The 22,659-nt window shown below is 55.0% G+C and overlaps 1 protein-coding gene across 1 annotated transcript; it reads left to right on the top strand.

Annotated features, from left to right (window-relative positions):
* Window positions 1–4,404: 4,404 nt before the first annotated feature.
* Window positions 4,405–21,700, top strand: LOC124231309 (DNA (cytosine-5)-methyltransferase 3-like). Its single transcript, XM_046648018.1, has 13 exons — window positions 4,405–4,573; window positions 7,423–7,560; window positions 8,029–8,118; window positions 8,408–8,452; window positions 9,110–9,189; window positions 9,265–9,377; window positions 10,188–10,359; window positions 12,029–12,116; window positions 13,339–13,427; window positions 15,051–15,126; window positions 15,804–15,943; window positions 19,168–19,253; window positions 21,257–21,700. The coding sequence occupies exons 1-13, from the start codon at window positions 4,405–4,407 to the stop codon at window positions 21,420–21,422; spliced, it is 1,452 nt and encodes a 483-aa protein (XP_046503974.1). The 3' UTR covers window positions 21,423–21,700.
* The last annotated feature ends 959 nt before the right edge of the window (window positions 21,701–22,659 follow it).

Below are 22,659 nucleotides of genomic sequence, written 5' to 3'. Positions count from 1 at the left end.
ATATAGATTTATAAAACTCAAGAGAAGAAAGAAAATGTATTTGCTCCTCCTTTTACTCTTTTCTTTCTTCTTCCTTCCTTCCTAACGTTCCAGAACTCCTTCCTTTACCATTTCCTTTCTGTTTAGAGAATTTCCATTGGCATTCTTTTAGGGTAGGTCTGCTGGTGACAAATTCTTTTAGTTTTCCTTCATCTGAGAAAGTCTTGATTTCTCCTTCCTTCCTGAAGGATATTTACACTGGGTACAGAATTATGGGTTACTAGTTCTTTTTTGGCACTTGAAAAATGTTGTGTCACTTGTTTCTGACCTCCATGATCTCTGAAACTTGGTGTCATTGGAATTGTCTTTTCTGTTACAGGTGAGAAGTCAGATCTCCTCCACTGTATTCAACAGTTTTCTTCATCTTTAGTTTTCAGAAGACTGAGTCTCGGAGTGAATTTCCTTGTGCTTTCCTATTTGAGATTTGTCCAGCTTCTTGAATCTATATGGGTTTATGACTTTTGCCAAAATTTGGAACTTCTCAGTCATTATTTCTTCAAATACTTTTTAGCCCCATCCTCTTTCACCCCTCCTTCTGGGACCCCAATGACACAGATCTTTTGCTATAGTCCCCCAGGCCCCTTGGGCTCTGTTCACTTTTTTTCAGTCTATTTTCTTTGTGTTGTTCAGATCGGGAAATTTCTCTTGTACTGTCTTGCAGTTCATTTATTCTTTCATCTGATCCCTCCATTGAGGTTTTTAAATTTTAGTTATTTAGTTATTATTTAGGTATTGTATTTTCATTTGGCTCTTTTTTATATCTTTTATTTCTTTGCTGACACTTTCTATTTCTTAACTGAGACTTGCTGTTTTTCCATTTGTTTCTAATGTCTTCATAATTGCTCATTGAAACATTTTTATGCTGGCTGCTGTATTAGTCAGAGTTCTCCAGAGAAACAAGACAAAACCAATAGAATATGTGTGTGTGTGTGTGTGTGTGTGCGCGTGTGTGTGTATTTATGAAAAGGAATTGGCTCACATAATTATGGAAGCTGAGAAGTTCCAAGACCTGTAGTGAACAAACTGGAGACCAGGGAGAGTCAATGGTATAAGTTTTAGTCTGAAAGCCAGCAGGCTGGAGACCCAGGAAGAACCTCAAGGTTTCTGATGGGGAGGGGGGACCTCTTCATGGCTCCACACTCAGAGCTCCCGCGTCACCTCTGCCCCTCCCTGGCCTGCAGAAATTCCTCCTCGCACATCCTGGACCAAGGTTGAGTCAGATCTCTGCCAACACGCCCAGCGAAGGGGGCCAGCAGGTTAGAGGACCACCGATGTTACAGGTTCCAGCTCTACTCCTACTCAGGGGTCTCCAAGGACTTTATGGAGGGGAGTCAGTCCCCTCCTTTCCCCTCTGCATCTTCCCTCTTCCCGGCCAGCGTCCACCTGCAGGGCCTTCCTGTCCAGCCATGACCCTCAGTGGCCTCTCTGCCAGGCCTTTCATCCAGAGCCAAGAGGTCAGATCGGCAGGGCACCAGGAGGACATCGCCTCTAGACCCCACCCCGGGACATGGACCCTGTCAGAACCAGGGTTTGTAGCCACAACTCCTACTACTGAGGCAGTAAAAAGCAAGCCCCAAACAGCTGGCATCGCGGAAAAGCCCAGAAGGAGAAACACTAGGCACTGAGCAAAGAGGAGAAAAACTCTTTGGAGAGTCTGGAATCCTGGCAGAGGCTTCTCACATCCTTCTTAGCTAGGAGGTGACAGACAGAGAAGGGACAGAAGGACACAGCGATGTTGAATCCAGAATCAGACACTGGTGCCTGCACTGTGGAGGCCAAAGGGGCCTGGTGACCAGAACTGGAACCAACAGAACCAGCACAGAATGCCCGGGGGAAATACATCGCCTGACCTGCTCGCAGGCTGCCTTTGCCCAGAGCATCCCAGGCACTGGCCCTGGCCCTGCTGTGACCAGCCCTGCCTGGCTAGACTGTGAACACAGATTTCTCAGGGCTGCACTGACTCACTCGCATCGTCCCCAACGAGAAGAGTCCCTTCACAAATAGGAGCCTGTGTTCAGAGGGGCCTGAGCGACCTTCTCTGCTGGTAGCCCATCAGGCAACCCTGGGTACCAGAAGCAGAGCCACTATGTCCTAGTCATCCTCCAGCCCAGCACCACTCCTCCTCTGAGGCCCAGCTCAGCCCCACATCTTGGGCTCTGAAGAACCCCAGCCCACATGGTCACAGGCTGCAGCCCTGCCAGCCTCTGCCGGGCCTGTCCTGGAGCAGTCAAGACACGCTGGTTGAGTGGATGGGAGGATGAGCCAGGGACAAGGGAGCCAGCTCAGGAAGTGCTGATGGTCTGGCGCTGGGAAAAGTGCCACCCTGGAGGACAGGGCCAGGGCGCTCCACAGCATGAGCGCAGAAATCATGTGAGGGTTTGCAGGTCAGAGAGCCTCTGGCGGGCACCCCTGTACCGGCGTCCTCAGCCTTCCTGTGGTGGCCCTGAGCCCCTGGGCAGGCACCAGCCACTCGTGGGCCCTGCAGGACCTCTGGTGGGCTGAGACCCTGGGCCACAGAGGGTCGTGGAAGCACGCATGAGACAGGGTTCTCTGGCAACATCCCTTCCTGAGCACACTGCATCCCCACCTGCCCCCGTCCTGCTGAGTGCGCCGAGAACAAAGGAGAAATGTGGCCTGCTCCGGGCTTGGAGGGGAGTCCCCTGCAGATGGCGTGTGAGGGTGAAGGGACGGAAACCACCCAAATGTCCCTCAACGGAGGCAGGTTGGAGGCCAGACCTAGCACTCCATGGATGACGGACCAGCCGCATGGGGGAGACGGGGCCAAGTGCGGGACCCTGCACGGCGTATGTCATGTGCTGCCAGTTGCAGTACACTGCCTGTTGGGCGACTCAATTATTGCAAATGACAAAAGAGAAGAAAGAAAACCTTTCCATCTGGGAGGATCATAACAGGCGTGGGCCCTGGGGCAGGGGTGGGGCCATGAGGTGGGGGTTTCACGGTTTAATCTGTATGCTTAAATATGGTTTGAATTGTAATGATATGCATATCTTGGTTCTTATATTAAAAACAGGAAAAAAATATAATTGAAAATGCTCACGATACCCATCAAAATGTCAGCGGATGCGTCATCGCGGTGTTCTCTATCAATTTCACTATGGTTGGGAGAGCTGCAGGCTGGGTGTGGGGCAGGGAGAGGCTGCAGACAGACAAGAGCCTGAGGACCAGAGGGTGACTTCGTGGTCCTCTGGCTCAGGCCCAACACAAGGGCTGGTTTCTCTTTTTCTCCCACAGCACTTTGTTTTTGGGAGAAGAATGAATGTTCATTCGTTCTTTCATTCATTCATTCACCCAAGGGGCATCACAAAACATCACCACTCCGCTTAGGTAGGTGGTCACATGACTTGATTTGGTCACTGAAACGTGGGTGGGCTACCATGTTCCTTTCCCCTGCCATGGCTCCACATTCCAGAAGGAAGAGAGCACTGTCCAGCCAGGAAGTCTGCCCCACCAGTGCCCCGGGACCACTATGGTCAGAAGGAGTGGACAGGACATCAGCTTCTGTTGCTGCAGCCTAACCCAGCCCCGCCTGCCTGATGCACTCAGCTCTGGCCAGCTGCCGGCAGCTTCTCCTGCATTCCAGAAGCACGGTCTCGGGAACAGGGCGCCACGGTCAGATTGGTCTGGGACACACTGCGTACGCATACCCCACCCGGAGGTTCACGACTTCCATCACCATGTGAATTTTCTGAGAAGTCCCCACGAAAGATGCCCAATTAACCCTTCATTTCCCCCAAATCTAATTCAACAAGGCTAGTTCCCTTTATAAACACTGCAGGCGAAACTGTGTGCATGAAGCTCGGGTTTGGGAGACCAGCTCCAGAAACATCACGGACTGAGCCCAGCCTCTCCCCAGGAGCTTGTGTGCAGCAACAGCGTGAAGGTCTGAAGTCAGCGAGCCCACTCAGGGTGGGGGGCCCTGCGCATTGCAGCCCTCACCGCCCCCCACCCCCCGCCCACAGCCCACGGCCTGGGAGGGGCTGCTCAGCATTGCTTCTGCCTAACGATCTAGGAGCAGCCAAGAGCCCACGCCTGACGTCTAGAGAAAAAGAAAAAGGACCTGACCTCCAGCCCCCGGATGGATGCTCGCACTCTTGTCTCCTCCCAAAGGCCACTTTGGGACAGTGGTCCCCATCATCCCCCCGGGCTGACGTGTGGTCCGGGTAAGGCACATCGCTATACCTGCTGCCAGATCCCTCTCTGCTTCACTTGCCTAAAAATCCTTCCCAGTTGCCTGATGTGTGACCCTGAGACCCTCCGCTCCACCGAGGGCCACCCCAGGAACATGGAAGGACAGCACGAAGGCTGAAGTGGGGGGGTGTCTCTCACCACTGCCAGGACACAAGCATGAACCAGGCGGACGGAACGTGGCTGGTGCCCCAGGAACCAGGATGGGATCTGCCCGGCTACATGCAGCCACCCCCAGACCCTCGGGCCCAATGGCATCTGAACCCAACTGGGATCAAGCCGTGGGCCACCCCCTCAGGCCAGCAAACACAGCTCATCAAGCCAGGATGTGAGGGCATCCCACATCGAAGAACTAGAAGGATGTACAACTAGGATATACAACTATGTACTGAGGTTTTGGGGAGGAAAACAAAAAAGAGGAAGATTGGCAACAGATGTTAGCTCAGGGCCCAGTTTCCTCACCAAAAAAAAAAAAAAAAATTAACTCAAAATGGATTCAAGACTTGAGCTTAAGACCTGACACCATAAAACTCCTGGAGGAAAACATAGGCGGTGAGCTCCTTGAGATAGGCCTGGGTGATGATTTTTTGGATTTAACACCAAAAGCAAAGGCACCAAAAGCAAAGGCAACAAAATCAAAAACAAACAAGTGGGATTACATCAAACTAAAAAGCTTCTGCAGCCACAACTAGAAGGACCCACAACTAAAATATACAACTATGTACCGGGGGGATTTGGGGAGAAAAAAAAGCAGGAAAAAAAAAAAGCTTCTGCACAGCAAAGGAAACCATCCACAAAATGAAAAGTCAACACACTGATTGTGAAATGGGCAGAGAGCTTCCGGGCTGGTGGACATGAGGAGTCTGGAGGGAGGGGTGTGCTTGGAGAAGGTCCGTGAAAGCTCTGTGTGCTTTTCCCAGACCTCGCCCTACACATCTCTTCCAGCTGACCGTTCCTGAGTTATATACTTTTATGATAAACCAGTGATCTAGTAAGTAAAATGTTTCTCTAAATTCCAAAACAAACAAAAAAAATGGGCAGAGAATCTGAAAACACATTTTTCCAAAGAAGATATAAGATGGCCAACAGGTACATGAAAAGATGCTCAACATCACTAATCATTAGGGAAATGCAAATCAAAACTACACTGAGATATCACCTCACACCCATTAGAATGACTATAATTACCAAGACAAAAATAACAAATGTGGGGGAGGATGTGGAGAAAAGGGAACCCTTGTGCACTGCGGATGGGAGCATAAATTGGTACAGCCACTATGGAAAACCGTATGGATGGCCCTCAAAAAATTAAAAGTAGAACTAACATACTATCCAGCAATTCCACTTCTGGGTATTTATCTGAAGAAAACAAATATACTAATTTGAAAAGACACACGCACCCCCATATTCATTGCAGCAGTATTCACAGTAGCAAGAAATGGAAACAACCTAAGTGTCTGTTGATGGGTGAATGGATAAAGAAATTGTGCTATATATACAATGGAATATTACTCAGCCATAAAAAGAAAGGAAATCTTGGCATTTGCAACAACACGGATGGACCTTAGGGGCATTATGCTCAGTGACAGAGAAAGACAAATACCATATGATCTCACTTATATGTGGAACCAAACAAACAAACAAAAACCCCAAACTCATAGATACAGAGAACAAAGGGACGGGTGGTTGCCAGAGGCGAGGCTGGGGGCGGTGAAATGGGTGAAGGGGGTCAAAGGGTACCAACTTCTGGTTATAAAGTGAATAAGTCCTGTGGATGTCACGTACAGCATGGTGCCTATAGTTAATAATACTGTGTTGTAAAAAAAACTATTTTAGAAGAGTTTTATATTTACAGGAAACTTGTGAAGCTAGACTTCCCATATAGCCACCTGGTTTCCTCCATCACTAAGGTCCCGGTCAGTGTGACAGCTTTGCTGCAGTTAGGAACCAGCACTGATACATTATCACAAACTGAACCAATAAGCCGCAGTGTGCTCAGCTTTCCTCCGTATTCCCCTAACGTCCTCTTCCTGTCCCAGGACGCCAGGTGACATTCCGCCGTCAGGTCTCCTTAGGCTCCTCCTGGCTGTGACAGCTTTTCAGACTTTCTGTGCTTTTGATGACCTTGACGGTTCTCTCGAGTACTGGCAGGTATTCTGTAGGGTGTCCCCTACTGGAATCTTCTGGTGCTTTTCTCATGGGTAGAGGTTGTGGGTTTGGGGGAGGAAGACACAGAGGTGAAGTGCCCTTCTGCCACCTTGTAGCCAGGGCGATCCTGTCAACAGGACATCACTGTCGATTTCGACCTTGATCACAGGGCAGAAGGCATCTCCCGGTTTCTCACTGCGAGGGTCCCCCCACCTCATCTTGCACTTTGACAGGGCAGTCCCCAGACCCAGCCCACACCCAGGCCGGGAGGGGGTTATGCCCCACAGGGTCTTCCCCTCCCTTCTGCCCAGCACTTTGTTCTGTGGTTCGGCCCCTATCCAGTGGTTAGAGCCCCTGCCAGGCCCCAGCTGAGCGTCCCCCTCCCCACCCCTCCTTGTACCGCCTCACTGAGCACCCCTGGCCGTGCCACCTCAGTAAAAGCCCCCTCGCTCCTTTCTCCTCACCCCTCACCTCCACCCCCACCCTGGACGCCAACCCCCAGCTCCCGAAGCCCCCATGGAACTCCCTCCCCCTCCCCGTCCCTCTTGTCCCCTCCTCCCCGAGCCCCGCCTCCTCCCCAGCCCTGAATGCCCCGCCCCCACCCCACCCCTTCATCCCCCCACTAAATTCCCTAGCTCCTCACCCTGCCCTGAGCCCCACCCCAATCGCACCCCTCACTCAGAGCCCCTTCCCTGAGCCCCCTGGCCCCGCCCCCCAACCCTCCTCCCGCACTGAGCTCTTAACCACCCCCAGGGAGGGGGGAGGGCTCTTTTCCCCTCCTCCCCCCTCCCTGGACTCCCTAATGCCCGTCCCAGCGTAACCCCCCCCACCCAGCATGACCCCCTAGGAGCTCCTCACCCTCCCACCCAACACCCCCCTCACAGGAAGGGCTTCCCTGGCCCCTCGTCCCGCCCCTCCCCGCCCCCGCACATCACGTCAGGCGGGGACCCTGCGTGCCCCCCACCCAGTGTTCCTGAGCGGCCCACTCCCCTGGGCCCCCAGTCCTTCCACCTGACCCCCTTCCTGCAGGTTTCTGGAAGGCCCCTTCCCCTGGTTCCATGGCCCTCTCCTCCCCGGGGACCCTGAGCCTGGAGACCCTGGACAGCTGGGACCCTGACGTAGCCGGGCAGTTGGATGAGGAGCGGTGGCAGCCATCCTCTGAAATCGGTGAGGCCCTTTTTCCTCCTCCCCAGGCTCCTGCCTTTGAGGGTGTGGTCAATAGGGAGAGACCACAGGCTGGGGTCTGGGGACACTGCGGGAGGAGGGAACATGGGCATGGACACAGATGGAGGCAGGTGCATCGGTGGGCATTGGCCCCTCCACCCCTCTGAGGCCCCCTGCCCTCCCATTTGTGGGGAGTAGCCCACCTGAGCCAACAAGGTGGCAGGGGCCCTGAGCAAGGAGGGACAGGTCTCAGGGGACACACCAAGCCCCATCTCAAGGTTGGCACTCACCACCCATCTTCCTGCCCCTCGATCCGGGTTGGGAGGGGTGAGTGTCACCGTGGGAGGTGGGTGGTCTGCTCGTCCCTCATGCTGGGGACCAGGGGATCCTGGGCACAGGCTGACCAGTGATTTCCTGCCTGCTCATATGTGTCCTGTCTCCCGGTGGGGTGTCCCATGGCGGCTGCCCCAGTTCTGGACCTGGAGGAAGAGCCCAGCATGGACATCATCCTGGTGGACTCCAGCGAGCTGTCGTCCCCGCCTTCACCGGGGCCCTCCCGAGGTGGGGGCTCCTTCAAGTATTGGCCCCATCACTTAGGATGTCAACTCCAGGCCTGGGCAGTGGCTAGGGTTCCAGACTTCATTCCGATGCTCCGGCAGGGGTGGGAGGGCCCCACCCTGAGGCTTCCCCTCAAGCTCCATGTTTAACATGCCAGCAAAGGTGGAAGGGAAGGGGTGGCAGGGGTGCTCTAGCTCCCGTGACTTCAGAAGGTCAACCTGGGGTGCTCACTTCCTGGCCATGTTTAAATTAGAGGTAGGCAGAGGAAGCCACTTCTTATTTTCTTTTCCAGATCATATTGAGTATGAAGTCAAGGTTAACCAGCGAGACATAGAAGGTGAGTGCTTGCATACTGGCCTCTGCTTAGGTGAAGCGGAAGGTCAGCCAGCTCGGGAAAGGCTTGCTGCAGCCTCACACCGTCGTCCATCCCCGCAGAAGGCAGTGGATGGGGCTGGAGGCCCTGCTCGTCTCTGTCCCCCAGCCCCAAGGCTCCTGAGGCTCCATCTAAAGTGTCCAGTTCCGTGTCTTCAGTGTATTCACAGAGTGCACCCAACACCACAGCCTGATTTTAGGACACTTCCATCACTCCAGAAAGAAATCCCATACCCATTACCGTCACTCCCCATCCCCTTCAACACTAGGCAACCTACGAGTCCACTTTCTTTCTCGATGGATTTGCCTCTTGGGGATCCCTTGCGTTTCCATATGCATTTTAGGATCAGTTTGTCAATTTCTGCAAACAAAAACCGGCTTGCATTTTGAGCGGGATCTGTAGACCACTCTGGCAGGCGCGCCATTTCAACACCATTCGATGTCCCGATCCATGAACATGGGATACCTTTCCATTTGTTTAGATCGTCTTTAATTTCTTTCAACGATGTTTTGCAGTTTTCCGTGTACGGGTCTTGCGCTACTTTTGTTAAATTTATTCCTAAGTCTGTCACTCTTGTTTGATGGCATCCTGACACACATTGCACCTTGGATGTCCCCTTAGACATGTGCATCTGCTGTGGAAGTTTCCAGGTGCACACACAGCACCCTCTGTTTGAGGGAGGGATGTGCGCTGCCTGCAAGGTAAGCAGGGAGGTGCGGGGTGGCTCCCCGAGGCTGGAGCAGAGGAGGTGCCAACCCGCCTCTGCCCTCCCCAAGGACAAGTTCCTCAGCTGCCTCTTCTTGTATGACGACGACGGGAACCAGTCCTACTGCTCCATCTGCTGCTCCGGAGAGACGCTGCTCATCTGTGAAAACCCAGACTGCACCCGGTGAGGCGAGGGGCCCGGGGTGGGGGTCGGGGGTGAGAGTCTGAGGAGTCACTGCCCATGAGCGTAGGAAACTCCCATGATTCTCAGCCACGCATCCTGAGTGTGGAGGGATTTCCCCACAAAAAGATAAATTTCTCCAAAGCTTTCCGTTTCCAACTCAAATTCTCCATTTGGTGACAAAAGACTTGCATTTCCAATTTTTCTTTCATTATTATTATCACCAAGACATGACTGTTCCCTCTATGGTTACGTAGGGCAGGGACGGAAACCCCACATCCCCGGGTGCCCTGCTGGTCACAGCAGGGGACAGGCAGGGGCGTGTGGGTTCCCTGTTACATGCCAATGTGAGCTCCATCTGTAGTCCCCTCCCTCTGCCCTTCTGGACTGTCCTTGTATTTACAGCTCCTCCTCCCACCCCAATTCTCCCCCCTCTGTCAGCTGGAGCTCCTTCACTTGGTTTGCTGGGAGAACTGACCGGTTTCTGCAGGCTCCGACGTTTGGGGGCTGCTTTGAAATCTGTCATTGTCCTTAAATCCCCTGCTGTTTTCTGCAGACCACTCTGTTCCTGTGGCTCTAGGTGCCTAAGAGGGACCGTTCCCCATTCCCCGGGGCCACAGCCTCGCCTTGCATGGGCTGCAGAGACCACAGGGCCACCCTTGTCTTTGCCTTGAGCCCGAACGTGCTTCGATCGATGGCTCCAAAGCAAGGACCAGGCTCTCCTCTGCCCGCAGACCGACATACCAACTAAGATTTCACCTGACGCCTGAGGGAATGTCATGTCAGTCCCTGTGGTTTTCTGTTTGACTCTAGCTGCTACTGTTTCGAGTGTGTTGACACCTTGGTCAGCCCCGGGACCTCAGAGAAAGTTCAAGCCATGAGTAACTGGGTGTGCTTCCTGTGCCTGCCTTTCCCACGCAGTGGGCTGCTGCAGAGGAGGAGGAAGTGGCGGGGTTGGCTGAAGGCCTTCTACGACCAGGAGGCGGTAAGAAGCCGCTCAGCTTGGGGCAGAAGGATGCGCAGCGGCCCTCACTTGGTTGGTTTCCTCTGGTTACTAGTTGCAAAGTGCCCATCTGCTCTGGTAGGTGGTGAAGTCAGAGGCTTTTAAGCGAACGGGCTTTTCTCGTTTTCCTCTTTGATAGCAGGCTCCACGAGGCAGTCTATTTTTTAAGAATCCCTTTAGCATGGCGGTTTTGTTTCTTCCAAGCCTTGGAATGAGGCGTCTGTAGTGGGTGGGAGAGGGGCTCAGCCGAGGTGGGCTTCTGAGTCCAGCAAATGGGAGCAGACACCGGGCCGGGGCACAGACACGGGACCTCTCGAGGGTCCAGGAGCCACGGGCTAGGCAGGAGCTGTGGCCTCATCGAAGTGGGTTGAACTGTGTCCCCCGAAGGACATGGCCAAGTCCTAACCCCTGCTACCTGGGACCGTGACATCTTTTGGAAATCGGATCTTTGCCGATCTCAGGATCTCAAGATGAGCTCATCCTGGATAAGGGCAGCCTGAAACACAGACCTCCGTGACAAAGGATGAGGCTTTATGGTGTTCTTTGGAAAACGAGGCCTGTGAACACCTTCTAGAGCCTTCTTTCAGACACATTGAGTGGCAGAAGCCTTTCTGTCTCAGTGTAGAAAGACGCCATGCTGGCAAGTTGCAGGAGGATTTTCACTCAGAAAGAAAACAGAGTTGAGACTCAGAAATGTCCTTAATGCTGGCCCGGTGCTGGAGCACAGCAGACAGAGAACAAGGACACGCATCCCAGTGTCTGTCAGAGCTGCGCCCGTGCTGGGACCGGCCCCACCCTCCTCTCCCGCTCACCTCCTCCAGGCAGCCCAGGACTGCCTGCCTGCCCCAGGCTCACGGCTCGCTCACTCACTGCCTATGCTGGGTGCTGTCGCATCTGCTAGAGCCCCCGTGCAGGCAGACCCCTGCTCAGGCCTGGACCCCTGCAGTCGGAGACCCCACGCCCTGCTTGCCAGTGGCCAGAGACCCCCGAAGTGCAACCTCCTGGGGGGAGAGGAGGCTCTGGGGGTGCTTGTTTGACAAATGAATCAACCGAGCCTCTGTCCTAGAAGACAAGACAGGTATTATCCACCGGCCTCCCCACGACCTTTGTCCTCAGCGTGCCTCCTTGGTGGCTGAACTTGGGGTGCTGGCGTGCTGGCTGGCTCTTGGCCCAGCAGGTCTCAGTCCTCAGCCTGGGAAAGCCCTCACGCTGGCAGCTTTTGGGGGGGCCGGAAGCGTGGGGCCCACCTTCGGAGCCCCCGGTGGGGAAGGAGAGGAACAGGGTGAATCCCACTGCTGTGCGTATTCTGGGTCCCCCAGATTGAGACTCTAGCCAAGAAATACAAAGCAAGTGTCTCCTCTGGGATCCGGATCTCCCTTCAGTCCCGCACCTGCCTCTCCCCTGCTGGGTTGGGGGGAGGGGGGTGGTCAGGTGGGAGACCTCAGCCTGGGGGGCGGACGGAGTCTTCGTGGGGGCCCGAGGGGAGGGGTAGCGTGGTCAGGGTGGGGCAGCCGACCCTGGCAGGTGTGTCTCAGGTGTGTCCCGGTTCATCCAGGAGAAACGCCTCCGCTGGGCCAGAAGGAAGGTTCCCTGTGACTGACGGGCTCTGTAACCACGTAGTTGTCAGAATGTCCTTTTTTTTCTTTAATAGGAGAGTCCCCTTGAGATGTATAAAACTGTGCCTGTGTGGAAGAGAGAGCCAGTGCGGGTGCTGTCCCTTTTTGGTGACATCAAGAAAGGTGAGTGCAGTGATGTCCAGAGGACTCACGCTGGAGGGTGAGCCTGCCCAGAGCCAGACCCACAGAGGATCCGATGTGTGTGTGTGTGGGCAGTGGGGCAGAATGTCCTCGCTGTCTCGCTCGCTGAGCGTCTGGGGCTGAGGGCCGAGAACGACATGCCTGTCATTTTCGGGAGGCAGGGGGTGGGTGCAGTTGCGCTGGGCCGCCCTCCTGCAGAAGAGAGGCCTTGGGGGAAAATGTGAGAAGGAAGCAGGATGGCGGGTGTGAAATGTGGTTGATGAGGCCACCAGGCCAGGTCTCTGCCTAGGACGGCAGACCAGACCAGGCCTTGTGCACGGCCACCAAAAGCCAAAGTCCAGTTCAGATACCTCCACACGCCTGACCGCCTTGCAGGGTGGCCCTGAGCCCTCCTTCTCCTCCCAAATCTTGGCTCACCCAGGCCGGCCACGCGCCGCATTCCAGCCTTGCCTGAGTGTCCCGCCCCTTCTGGACCCTGCGCTCACTCCCAGCTGTGGGCGCCTTTGGAAATCCTGTGGATTCTTCTGGGCCCAGCAGCCGCAAGAAGAATCCATGAGAACGCTCCTTAGTCTCTGGCCAAATGGACTCTGGGGATCCGCCCCGCTTCCGGCACTGTGCAGCATGCTCGCTGTGGTGTCACAGTGGCCTCACAGGAGCCCATGTCACAGACGTGGGGCCTGAGACACCCACAGAGTGCGTGGGGCTTGCCAAGTTGCTGCCAGGGGTGCTGAAGGGACCCAGGAGTCACTGCCTGCGGCCGCCCAGCCTTCACCTGCCTGCCCAGAAGGTGCATCCCGTCCTCCGCCTCGTAAGGTCCTCTCTGGGCTCCTCTTCCTGTCCCCAGGCTGCAGAGTCTCTGAGGCCAGTGCAGGGCTTCTACAGCCCACACCCGTGTCACACAGCCTGGCCGGGTGACATCAGCGTGAACTCCACCACCAGGCAGATTTCCTCAACCGGAGCACGCTGCCGCAGCCCAGGAAGGCCTGGTTTTGCAACCAGTGTCTTGACTTTGTAAAATCGCTTCTCAGTGCAGTTTGCTTATGACGCCACACACGTCCTCATCGTTGGTCCGGGCGTGTCGTTAGGAAGATAAAGTTTGCTCTTGGGTGACGGGAGAGCTTTATGATCAGTCGTTGGCCTTGTGATTCCGTATGGGGTCAAAGTCAACGCTAGCCCTTCTGTGTCCTTGCTTCTGCCCATCCAGAGCTGACGAGTTTGGGCTTTCTGGAAAACGGCTCTGACCCGGGCCGACTGAAACATTTGGACGATGTCACCAATACAGTGAGGAGGGACGTAAGTACAGCTCGAGTGCTCCAGACGCCACGGTGAGAGCAGAGACCCGTCAGGGGACGCCGTGGGCTGTGGGAGGAGGCTGAGGAGGGGCAGCTGACGCCACACAGCTCTGTCCCAAGCCAGGGCCGATGTGGGGGTCTCGTGGGAATTAGCACCTGCTGGCACAGTTGCTGGTAGTCACCCCGCAGTGGGAGAGGTGACAGGGGCATTTTCATGGCCCCCATGCTGCCCACAGCCCAGAGCAGAGTGAGAGGCCAAATCCCCTGGCCGACATGTTGAAGTCCAAGGGGCAGTCCCACCACGTGTGGATGGTGCTGCCCAGGAAGGGGTCAGCCCCCACAGTCCTCTCAAGGAAAAGCGCTGAGTCTTGAACTAAACATCCGCTGATGAAACATCCTCTGGACACTGCGACAGAATGTTCTGGCTCCCTCGAAGGCTGCTTCCTGCTGCCCTGGACAGTGACCTTGGAGGAAGTGCCTAAAAATGACTCACCAGCACCAGCTTGGCCATGGAAGAGGGCCGGGAAGCCTTCTCCTGGGGGCCGCCGGGCAGGGTACCCTGGTCTCTCCCGCCAGCACTGGCACACAGCCTCTCGCACTAGCAGAGAAAGGATTCAAGCCCATCGTCCTGGGGGCCCGACAACGACGGGCAGAGGGGCTGGGGGGCTTGGAGGGCTGGCCGTTGAAGGGGCAGCAACAAGGAAAAGGCCAACATGGGGGTCCGCTCTGTCACCCCCAACCCCTCCTACTGGCCAGGGCCTCACAGTTCTGCTCCCGGTCTGGCCAGGGAGCCCATGTCTGAGGAGCTAGCCCTCCTCTCTGGTGGTCATCCAGCTCCATCCAGGGGGGGTCCCCTACCCTGAGGCCCAGGATAGGTCTCCTTGTGGGGGAGGGTGCCCCTCACACGGCCTCGAACCCCACACCCCTTGAACTTCATCACCATGGGCCTCCCCCGAGACGCCATGTCTCACCCCCGACCCCTTCAGACGCCCCACAATGGAACATTGCTGGAGCCCGCACGCCTGCCCCAGGCCCTCAGGGCGGGAGTCCTCCCTCACAGGGTGGGACGTTCGAGGCACACGATGGTGACATGAGTCCCACACATGTGGCTGGGCTGCAGGAACGTATCGGACGCAGAGGGGATCTCCCTGGACGTCCAGGGGTGACCGTCTGATGGAGCTGCTGTGTGGGTGCCGTTGGGGCTCGATGGGGAAGAATGTGGCCAAGCTGTTAACTTCCAGCTGCCACGGTCATGTCAGGGCACTTCTTGTATTTTCCAGCAACACACAAAATCCGTGAGGGCCCTCTGGGGCCGGTGTGTCAACCCTCCTCTAAGGGCACCACCTGGCGCAGAGGAATCCTCTGATCCCCAGTGCTCTGTGAGGGCCGGCTGCTCCTCAGATGACCAGAGCCAGGCTCTGTGCGTCCCCGGGGCTGGTGGTGACCAAGAAACCACAGTGTCAGGTCCAACCCATTGGGCTTCACTGCCTCCCCTGCGCCCGGGACTCTGCGGGGCAGAGCGGGTCAGCTTTGTCGTGAACCTTGTGGTCAGACGCACGAGGTGCCTTCGGCCCTTTTGTGACCGCCCAGCCCTCATGAGCCTCCGGTGCCCCTGGCCCTGCAGGTGGAAGAATGGGGCCCGTTCGACCTCGTGTACGGCTCCACGCCGCCCCTCGGCCACGCCTGTGACCATCCTCCCGGTAAGAGACCTCGGTCTGCTCAAACCCCTGGCCCTTGTGTCCCTCCCACCCTCTTCATTGCCACCCTAGCCCTCCTCAGGGAGGGCAGAAAGAGCAAATTGTCTGCATTTTTAAAAATAGCTTCATTGATGTACAGCTGACTCACATAAATTGTCCGCATTCAGCGTGTGTACTTGGTGGGTTGGGACATGCATATCCCCCGGGAAGCAATGGAGAAAGTGAGTGTTTCCACCCTCCCCGGAGGCTGCCTCGCGCCCTCTGATCCTCCCCACGCGCCCCCGGCAGCCTCTGACATGTGCTTGGTGTCTCCGGAGCACGTCTGTTTCCTTGGAATGGAATTATTTACGGAAGAAAGTGGCATGTGCTCTTTGCCAGCTGGCTTCTCTCGAACTTGCATTGTTTTAACGGCTTCTGTCCCTTCTTGACACCAGGGCGCACTGGGTGAGGCTGGGGTCTGTGCTTGGGGTGACGTCAGCCCTGTGCCCTTGAGACCCATTTGCTGTTGGCAGGAGCAGAAGCACCCTGGGGAGCAGGCGGATGCCTGGGGTCCGGGCCAGCCACTCTGGAGCCAAGCCTTCCGTGGTCCCCCTGCCCCCACCAGTGCCCCTCAGCCCTGCCCTCGGGCCCCGTGTCCGTGTGCCCGGCAGAACCCAGACCCACCCAGACGCCCTCCCCAGGGTGGTACCTGTTCCAGTTCCACCGTGTGCTTCAGTACGCGAGGCCCAGGCCGGGCAGCCCGCAGGCCTTCTTCTGGATGTTTGTGGACAACCTGGTGCTGACCAAGGATGACCGGGCCGTAGCCACTCGCTTCCTGGAGGTGCGTGCAGGGGCTGCTGTCCCGGGGGTGCTGGCCAGGCCGGGGCCTCCCCGAGGGACGCTTGGGCGTCTTCAGGGGTGGCACAGCTTGGATCCCGCCGCTGAGGCCTGGGCTTTCAGAGCTCACAGGGCTGTAAGGCAGAGACTGTGGCCTGCCTAGCGGCCTGGAGGCCGTCCCTTCCGTGCCTCTCACATCTTCAGGATACCGCCTCCTCTCTCCCTACCCCGCCCCGCCCCCCCATCTACTCGCAGGCACACATGCACAGGTGTGCACACTCACACTACAATACACAGTCACACACTCACAAAGACGTATGCACACGCATACATACATCACACACGAGTCACTAACACACCACACACACACACACAATCACACACACACTCACACGCTCACACGCTCACACCATGCTCTCCGTGTGTCTGAATCCTGATCATTTGAGCAGCCACTTCTGGACTCAGCAATGGGTCCGTCCAGGCTGACCAGGCCCGGGTCCCGCCCCGCTCCCCTCACACACACAGGACAGCCCTGGCTGGGCCTGGTGTGCCCTCCTCTCGAGACATCTCCCCCACGTTTCGAAGTTTAGAAACTTACAGCAGAAAGTCCCCTCGCCAGCCTGACCCCACCTGTCCCCACGCCCTAGTCTTCAGTATCTCCGTTACCGCCAGGTTCCTTTACACAAATACGAGCAAATCTACCTACGCTGCCGCCTGCTGCCGCCTCTTTGTCACTTAACAATCGCCTTGCTTTGCAAAAGTACCTTCCTCATTCTTAATTTGTTTCTTTCATTTTGTGCAGTTTTCATTGGTACAGACATAAAATAACGTCTTTGACCTGTTCCCTGGGGATGGATGCCGGGGTTGTTTCTGATCTTTTGCTCTTACAAACAACACTACGATGAGGGAGCGTGTGTGGGACCACCTGTGGGATCGGTTCCAGTGGTGAGACTGCAGGGCCCAGGCTGGTCCACAGTCCTGCCAGCAGGGGATGGACGAGGAGCCCTTTCCTGCCTCAGCAGCAGAGGGTCCCGAGCTCTCTTGTACGATTCATGTTAGGGTCATTCCCAAGTCCCACCTTTGTTTTCCCTCGGATGGCAATTGGGATCTTCCATTTTATCATCTAACTGGTTTTGATTTGTGTACACGAAACTCTTGATTTCTACACATTGGTTTTGCTCCTGCTGTCTCACGGGACTACTTTCTGGATTATGCTAGTTTTCTTTTGATTGAATTAGACTTGCTGTGTGTTTGAGCAGATCGTCTGCAAATACTGACAGTCCTTTCATTCTGATTTTACACCTGGGACATCCTTACCATGTTCCTCATGGTGCTGCAACGTCTTGGACAGTGTTGAATCCTGGTAGCGACAGGCATGCCTGTGTTGTTCTGACCTTCATGGGAATGTTTCCAGAATTTCCCTATGACCCTGAGGCTGGCATGGAGGTTGAGGTTGATATATTTCACTATGTTAAGGAAGTTTCCAGAAGTTTCCCTCAATTTCCTTTTTTTTTCTTTTTTGAGCAATTTCATCAAGAATAACTGTTGGATTTTGTCAAATGTTGCTTCTGATGTCTGTTTAGATAATTAGATCATTTTCCTCTTTAGGTCTATTAATAGGATATAATACACTAATAGATTTCCTATTAATGGACCATCCTTGCATTCCTGGAAAAAACCCCTTAGTCGTGGTGAATGGCTCTTTTAACGTATTGCTGAATTCTGGTGAACAGCATTTCATCTAGGATTTTTGCTTTGACAAGCACGAGAGAGGCTGGTCTGTAGTTTCTTTGTTTTGTGCGATCTTTGTTGGGCTCAGATATCCGTGTTAAACTGGCTTCACAAAAATAATTGAAAAATTGACAGAATTCTCCTGTGAAACTGTCTGGATTGGTGGTTGTTCCTGTTGTTTTAAAAGAGGAGTAGCTCTTCTGTGGAAACAGCTGTCTTAAGACCTTCTATCTTTTCTGAGATTAACTTGGTAAGTTATGTTTTCCTAGCATGTCATCCATTTACTTATAGCTATGGAAATCACTTTCACAGAGTTGAGCAAAGTGGCCTCATGGTTCTTCTTTCTTCCGTGTCTGGGGTTATTTCTCCTTCTTAGAAATCTGGAATTTTAAAAATACCAGCATGTCGTCACATAGCAGCCAGGACCAGGTTTGTAAGCTGCGCTATTTATAAAAAAAAAATTCATGAATAAGTTATTGTGGGTCCAACCAAAAAGCTCGATTTGCAAACCTAGGCGTCAGTCATCCACACACTCGGAGGACAACAGAAATGCTGACTTCTGATCGTTTTGTGCACACGTTTCATAGATCAAACTTTACCCCAAATCAGAAGTAGGCAAAAAAGGGAACTTCTCATATTTTCTGTGACTGCTCCTGTCTTGCTGTGGAACCTTGCTCCTGCTGCTGGCAGGGAAGAATTGAGACCTGCCACATATAGGTACTGTCTCTCCAGGCTCTGGCAGCTGACAGTACAGCCGGTGTGAGCCTCTCCCTGCAGCGAGGTGCCCGGACACAGGAGGAGGCTATGTGTCCAGGGAGGTGGGGCTCGGGAATGGTCCACATGGCCATTCTGCTGGCCACCCGAGTCCAGGAAGGTGGAGTCAAGGCCACCTTGTGCTGGGTATCAGGGACCAAGTGGCCTCTTGCCTCAGTTTCTCCTCCATGCCTCTCTCCCTCCTGTAGCTTCCCCTCCCTATGTGGGAGAGTCCATCTCGCCTTCCTCCTGCTCCTCCCCCATCCTTCCAGAGCCTTCTAGGGAGACTGTGACCCCAGGATTCCAGGCAGCCTGCTTGGCTCCTGATGGGCACCATGAAACTGGCACTTTAGAAAACTCCTCTTCTGCCAGCAAAGCCTCTTACCTCCCTGACAAGACTCGTCTTGGCTCAGTGACCAAGACCTGCTTCATCCTTGTGGACTCCACCTCTGTGCTGGAGCGGCTGGGGACTCCCTGGGCCACGTGACCTGTGGGAACGCAAATCTACCGGTTACAAGTCTAAAAATAATATCTTGGATTTTTTTCCTTCCTAAGGTGATTTATAAGAAAAACGATGTGACTTGTAAGCAATGTCAACTGGGAGACATTGTCAGTCTGAAAGGCTGTTGACCGTATTCTGAGGCCAGATGTGGTTCCCACAGTGGCTGAGGCCTGCGGGCACGGTGGGGGGCAGACGTCATTGTGCAGGCGACCTAATCCACAGCCGATATTTCCGTGTCTCAGACTGACCCGGTGACCATCCAGGACGTCTGTGGCAGAGCTGTCCGGAACGCCGTGCACGTGTGGAGCAACATCCCGGCCGTGAAAAGGTATTTCCTGTGTGTTCTAGTCCTTTGGGAGTTTGGAGGGACCCTGGCCCAGCGTCAGGTTTGCCAAAGAAACAGAAGCCAGAGAGAAGGGGGAGTTTTCTAGACAGCCACGCCTAGAGCAGCCTCTGTGCCCAGGTCGGGGGCTGTGTCCAGTGGGCCTTCAGGCCACCTGGAAAATTCTGGACACGCTCAAGGTCTGGAATGCCCCCTTCCACTTTGGGGACCTGCTCCCAGCTTTTGGCACCAATGCCATCTGAGGTTCTCATCTCAGGACAAACTCCTAGACGTGTGCTGCGTGGCCACATGCGCCCTGGCCCTGCTACCCATCCCTGGCCCTCCCAGGGCACCTGCCTCACCAGACACACAACAGACAGTCACACATCTGCTCACACGCCCACTCTCACACTTTCACACACCCACACCCAGGCACACTCATTCACATGCTCATACAAGCCCATGAACGCTCACTCTTACTCACACACGTGATGCACTTTCGGTCCCTCAAACACGCCATGCCTTGGGCCTTCACGCATTCCCCTCCTCTGCCACCGGAACATCCTCGTGACTGTTCATTCTCATGAACATTCTCTCCGCCTCACCCCCCTCCACCCCACAGCCCCTGGTCCGGCCAACCCCGCTCCTCCAGGCAGCCTTTCTGCTCCTGGGACAGCTGCCCTCGCTCTCTTGTCTTCATTCAAACACTGTCCCCCCAGAGCCCTCGAGGAGATGGCCACCTCCCGCCCCTGCCCCCCCACAGCATCTGGCATGTGCCCTTGTGTTGAACTGATGCTGACGGCATCTTCTGGGACAGCTAAGTCATGTCTCCCCCTCCTGACAGTGAGTTTCTGGAAAGTCCTTCCCATCCACCTCCCAACTCCAGCCTTCTCCCGGCTGGCAGCGTGGCGTGAGCCCCCCACCGCACCTGCCAAGGCCAGGGTTTGGGTTTAGGTGGAGCTAAATTGCAGCAGCTTTCCAGAATGTTTCCTTTTCGGAAGCCTGAGAGTCATCCGCCTTCTGTGTGCATCTCCCCTCCCCCCCACCCCCTCGTTCCCCTCCTCCCCGCTTCACCCTCTTGAGGAAGGTGCACGGGGAGCGGGTGGGCGGGCAGGCGCCTCCTTCCCAGAAGCAAAGCTGGAAGCCGCTTTTTCTCAAGGGCGTTTTCCCTTCCGGCTGGGCTCCTGTTGTCTCAGCAGCGTGGAGGGGGACCTACACTCGCGGAAAGTAGGGGTCATTCATCGCCAGCAGCCGCCCGATGGCACGGTCAGCCTCGGAAGGTCGAGCTGCCCGGGAACTCACCGGGAGAGTTCCTGGAGGGGCCCTGCAGTTCTGGCACCTCATTTATAAGCTGAGACACGTTCCCCGACTCCAGGGAGGTGCCAGGGAGCAGGAGAAGCGGGTGGGGGGGGCCACGTCCTTGAAGCCTCCTCCCCACGGGTCACATCAAATTGCAGGCTGGGGCCATGTTCTCCCCACCCACCTGTCCCACAGGCAGGGCCTCCGCACAGGCAGCCACAGGACCCTGGGGCCGGGCCTAGCGCCGTGTCGGGGCTTGGGTACAGCAGAATGCCTCAGAACAACGTGCAATGGGGTTTGCCAGCCTTGGCCCGCAGAGTCCCGCCCTTTCCTCTGCGTGGGTTTGCTCCGTGATGGTTTCTTCACACTGAAAGTGGGACCCACCCACCTGGGCCAAGGGTCTGTCCCGGGGGACCCTCTCTGCCCCCAACTGCCCTGCCTGCCTCTCCCAGGACTGGCTCCTCCAGGGAGGAGGCGGGAGGCGTGGGGGCCATCTGGTTCCCTGCTGCCCAGGACAAGCTTGTCATTCCACCAATGGGCAAATGGGAGATGGGTGGGGGGTGCTTATCTCAGAGACCTCGGGATAATCTAGCGAGACTGGCACCAGCTGGCCTTCCCCGTGGGAGCCCCCTCCCCGCCCACCGTCCTCCCTGGACCCTGGGGAGCCCAAGAGTGCTCGGTTAGTAATGAGCCCCCTTCTCTCCCCACAGCAGGCACTCGGCCCTGTTTTCCCAGGAGGAATCGTTCCTGCGGGCTCAGGACAGGCAGAGAGCAAAGCCCCCCGCCCGGGGGCCAGCCAAGCTGGTGAAGAATTGTTTTCTCCCCCTGAGAGAATATTTCAAGTATTTTTCAACAGAATTCACTTCCTCTTTGTAAATGAGTCATTATACCTTGAAAAAAAAAAAAAAAGACTTTTCCTAGAACAAAGATAACTTTCCTTATATTGTTTCTTTTTTCCTCTTTAAATTATTATTTTATCTGCTTGACTGTGGATTTTCCATGGTTGCCACAGACCCATCTTCCTTTTGGGTCTGGAGACCAGGGCCCTGACCCACCACACCCTTTGCGGGACGGGGGGACATACCCCACGTCTAACCAGAGACGAGATCCCGATGTTACACAGCACAGTGTGCTGCTGAAAAGTTTGTGTGTGCCACTTGAGAAGTTAAAAATATATTTATGATGATGAGTTACTGGTCATTTTTTGGTGGTGTTATGTATAACACAGTCTTTATTTTCCTCTCTGGGACATGGGGGTGCCCGGGAGGACAACGAGCAGGTCACGTTCTTATAAGTGCTTGTTACATGTGCTCCCTTTGGACACGCAGCTGATGCTGTCACACGACTGCCATTTGCTGTGATTGTCAAAACCACTCGCCCTGATTATACCACACGAAACATCCCAGACCTTGTCGAAGCGTAGACTGTCGAACTTGGAAAGCGGGGAGAATGGACTGAATAGATGGCACAGAGACCAAGACCAGACCCACTTGCGAACCGTGCAGGCTTTTTGTCCTTCTTAACCCAGACGGACCCGCTTGCAGAAAGCAGGATTCTGCTCCCCCCGGGCTCCTAGGAGGATAAACCCAGCGGAGAGCATTGAGTTGAGCTGGCTTCAAATCACATGTAATGAATCCTAAAGGGTTCTTTCCAGATTAGCCAGAAAACCCCCAAAAGGGATCTAGACTACGTAAACAGACTCAGCTCGTCCTGGGCACTACCACCGGGCCTTGGGGCCCCCCTGGCACCAGCGCGGGTGCTGTAAGCAGTATGTAAAACGCTTTGTGGAGGAAAGGTGGGGTTCACATTGAAGCTTTTGAAGTTTTGAAAAAAATATCTTAAAGTAGAATACAAGTTGTGATGGTGAATTTTATGTGTTGACACGGCTGGGCCACAGTGCCCAGATATTTGTCCCAACATTATTCTGGATGTTTCTGTGGAGCTGTTTTTTTGGATGGGATTAACACTTACATGGTGGACTCTGAGTAAAGCAGATCACCCGCTCTAATGTGGGCGGGCACTGTGGTCTGAATGTCTGTGTCCCCCTCCAAATTTACCTGTTGAAATCTGAACCCCCAGGGTGATGGTTTTAGGAGGTGGGGCCTTTGGGAGG

The sequence above is a fragment of the Equus quagga genome, chromosome 21 (assembly GCF_021613505.1).
Source record: "Equus quagga isolate Etosha38 chromosome 21, UCLA_HA_Equagga_1.0, whole genome shotgun sequence".
Lineage (NCBI taxonomy): Eukaryota > Metazoa > Chordata > Mammalia > Perissodactyla > Equidae > Equus > Equus quagga.
This window is presented reverse-complemented; position numbering and strand designations above follow the sequence as displayed.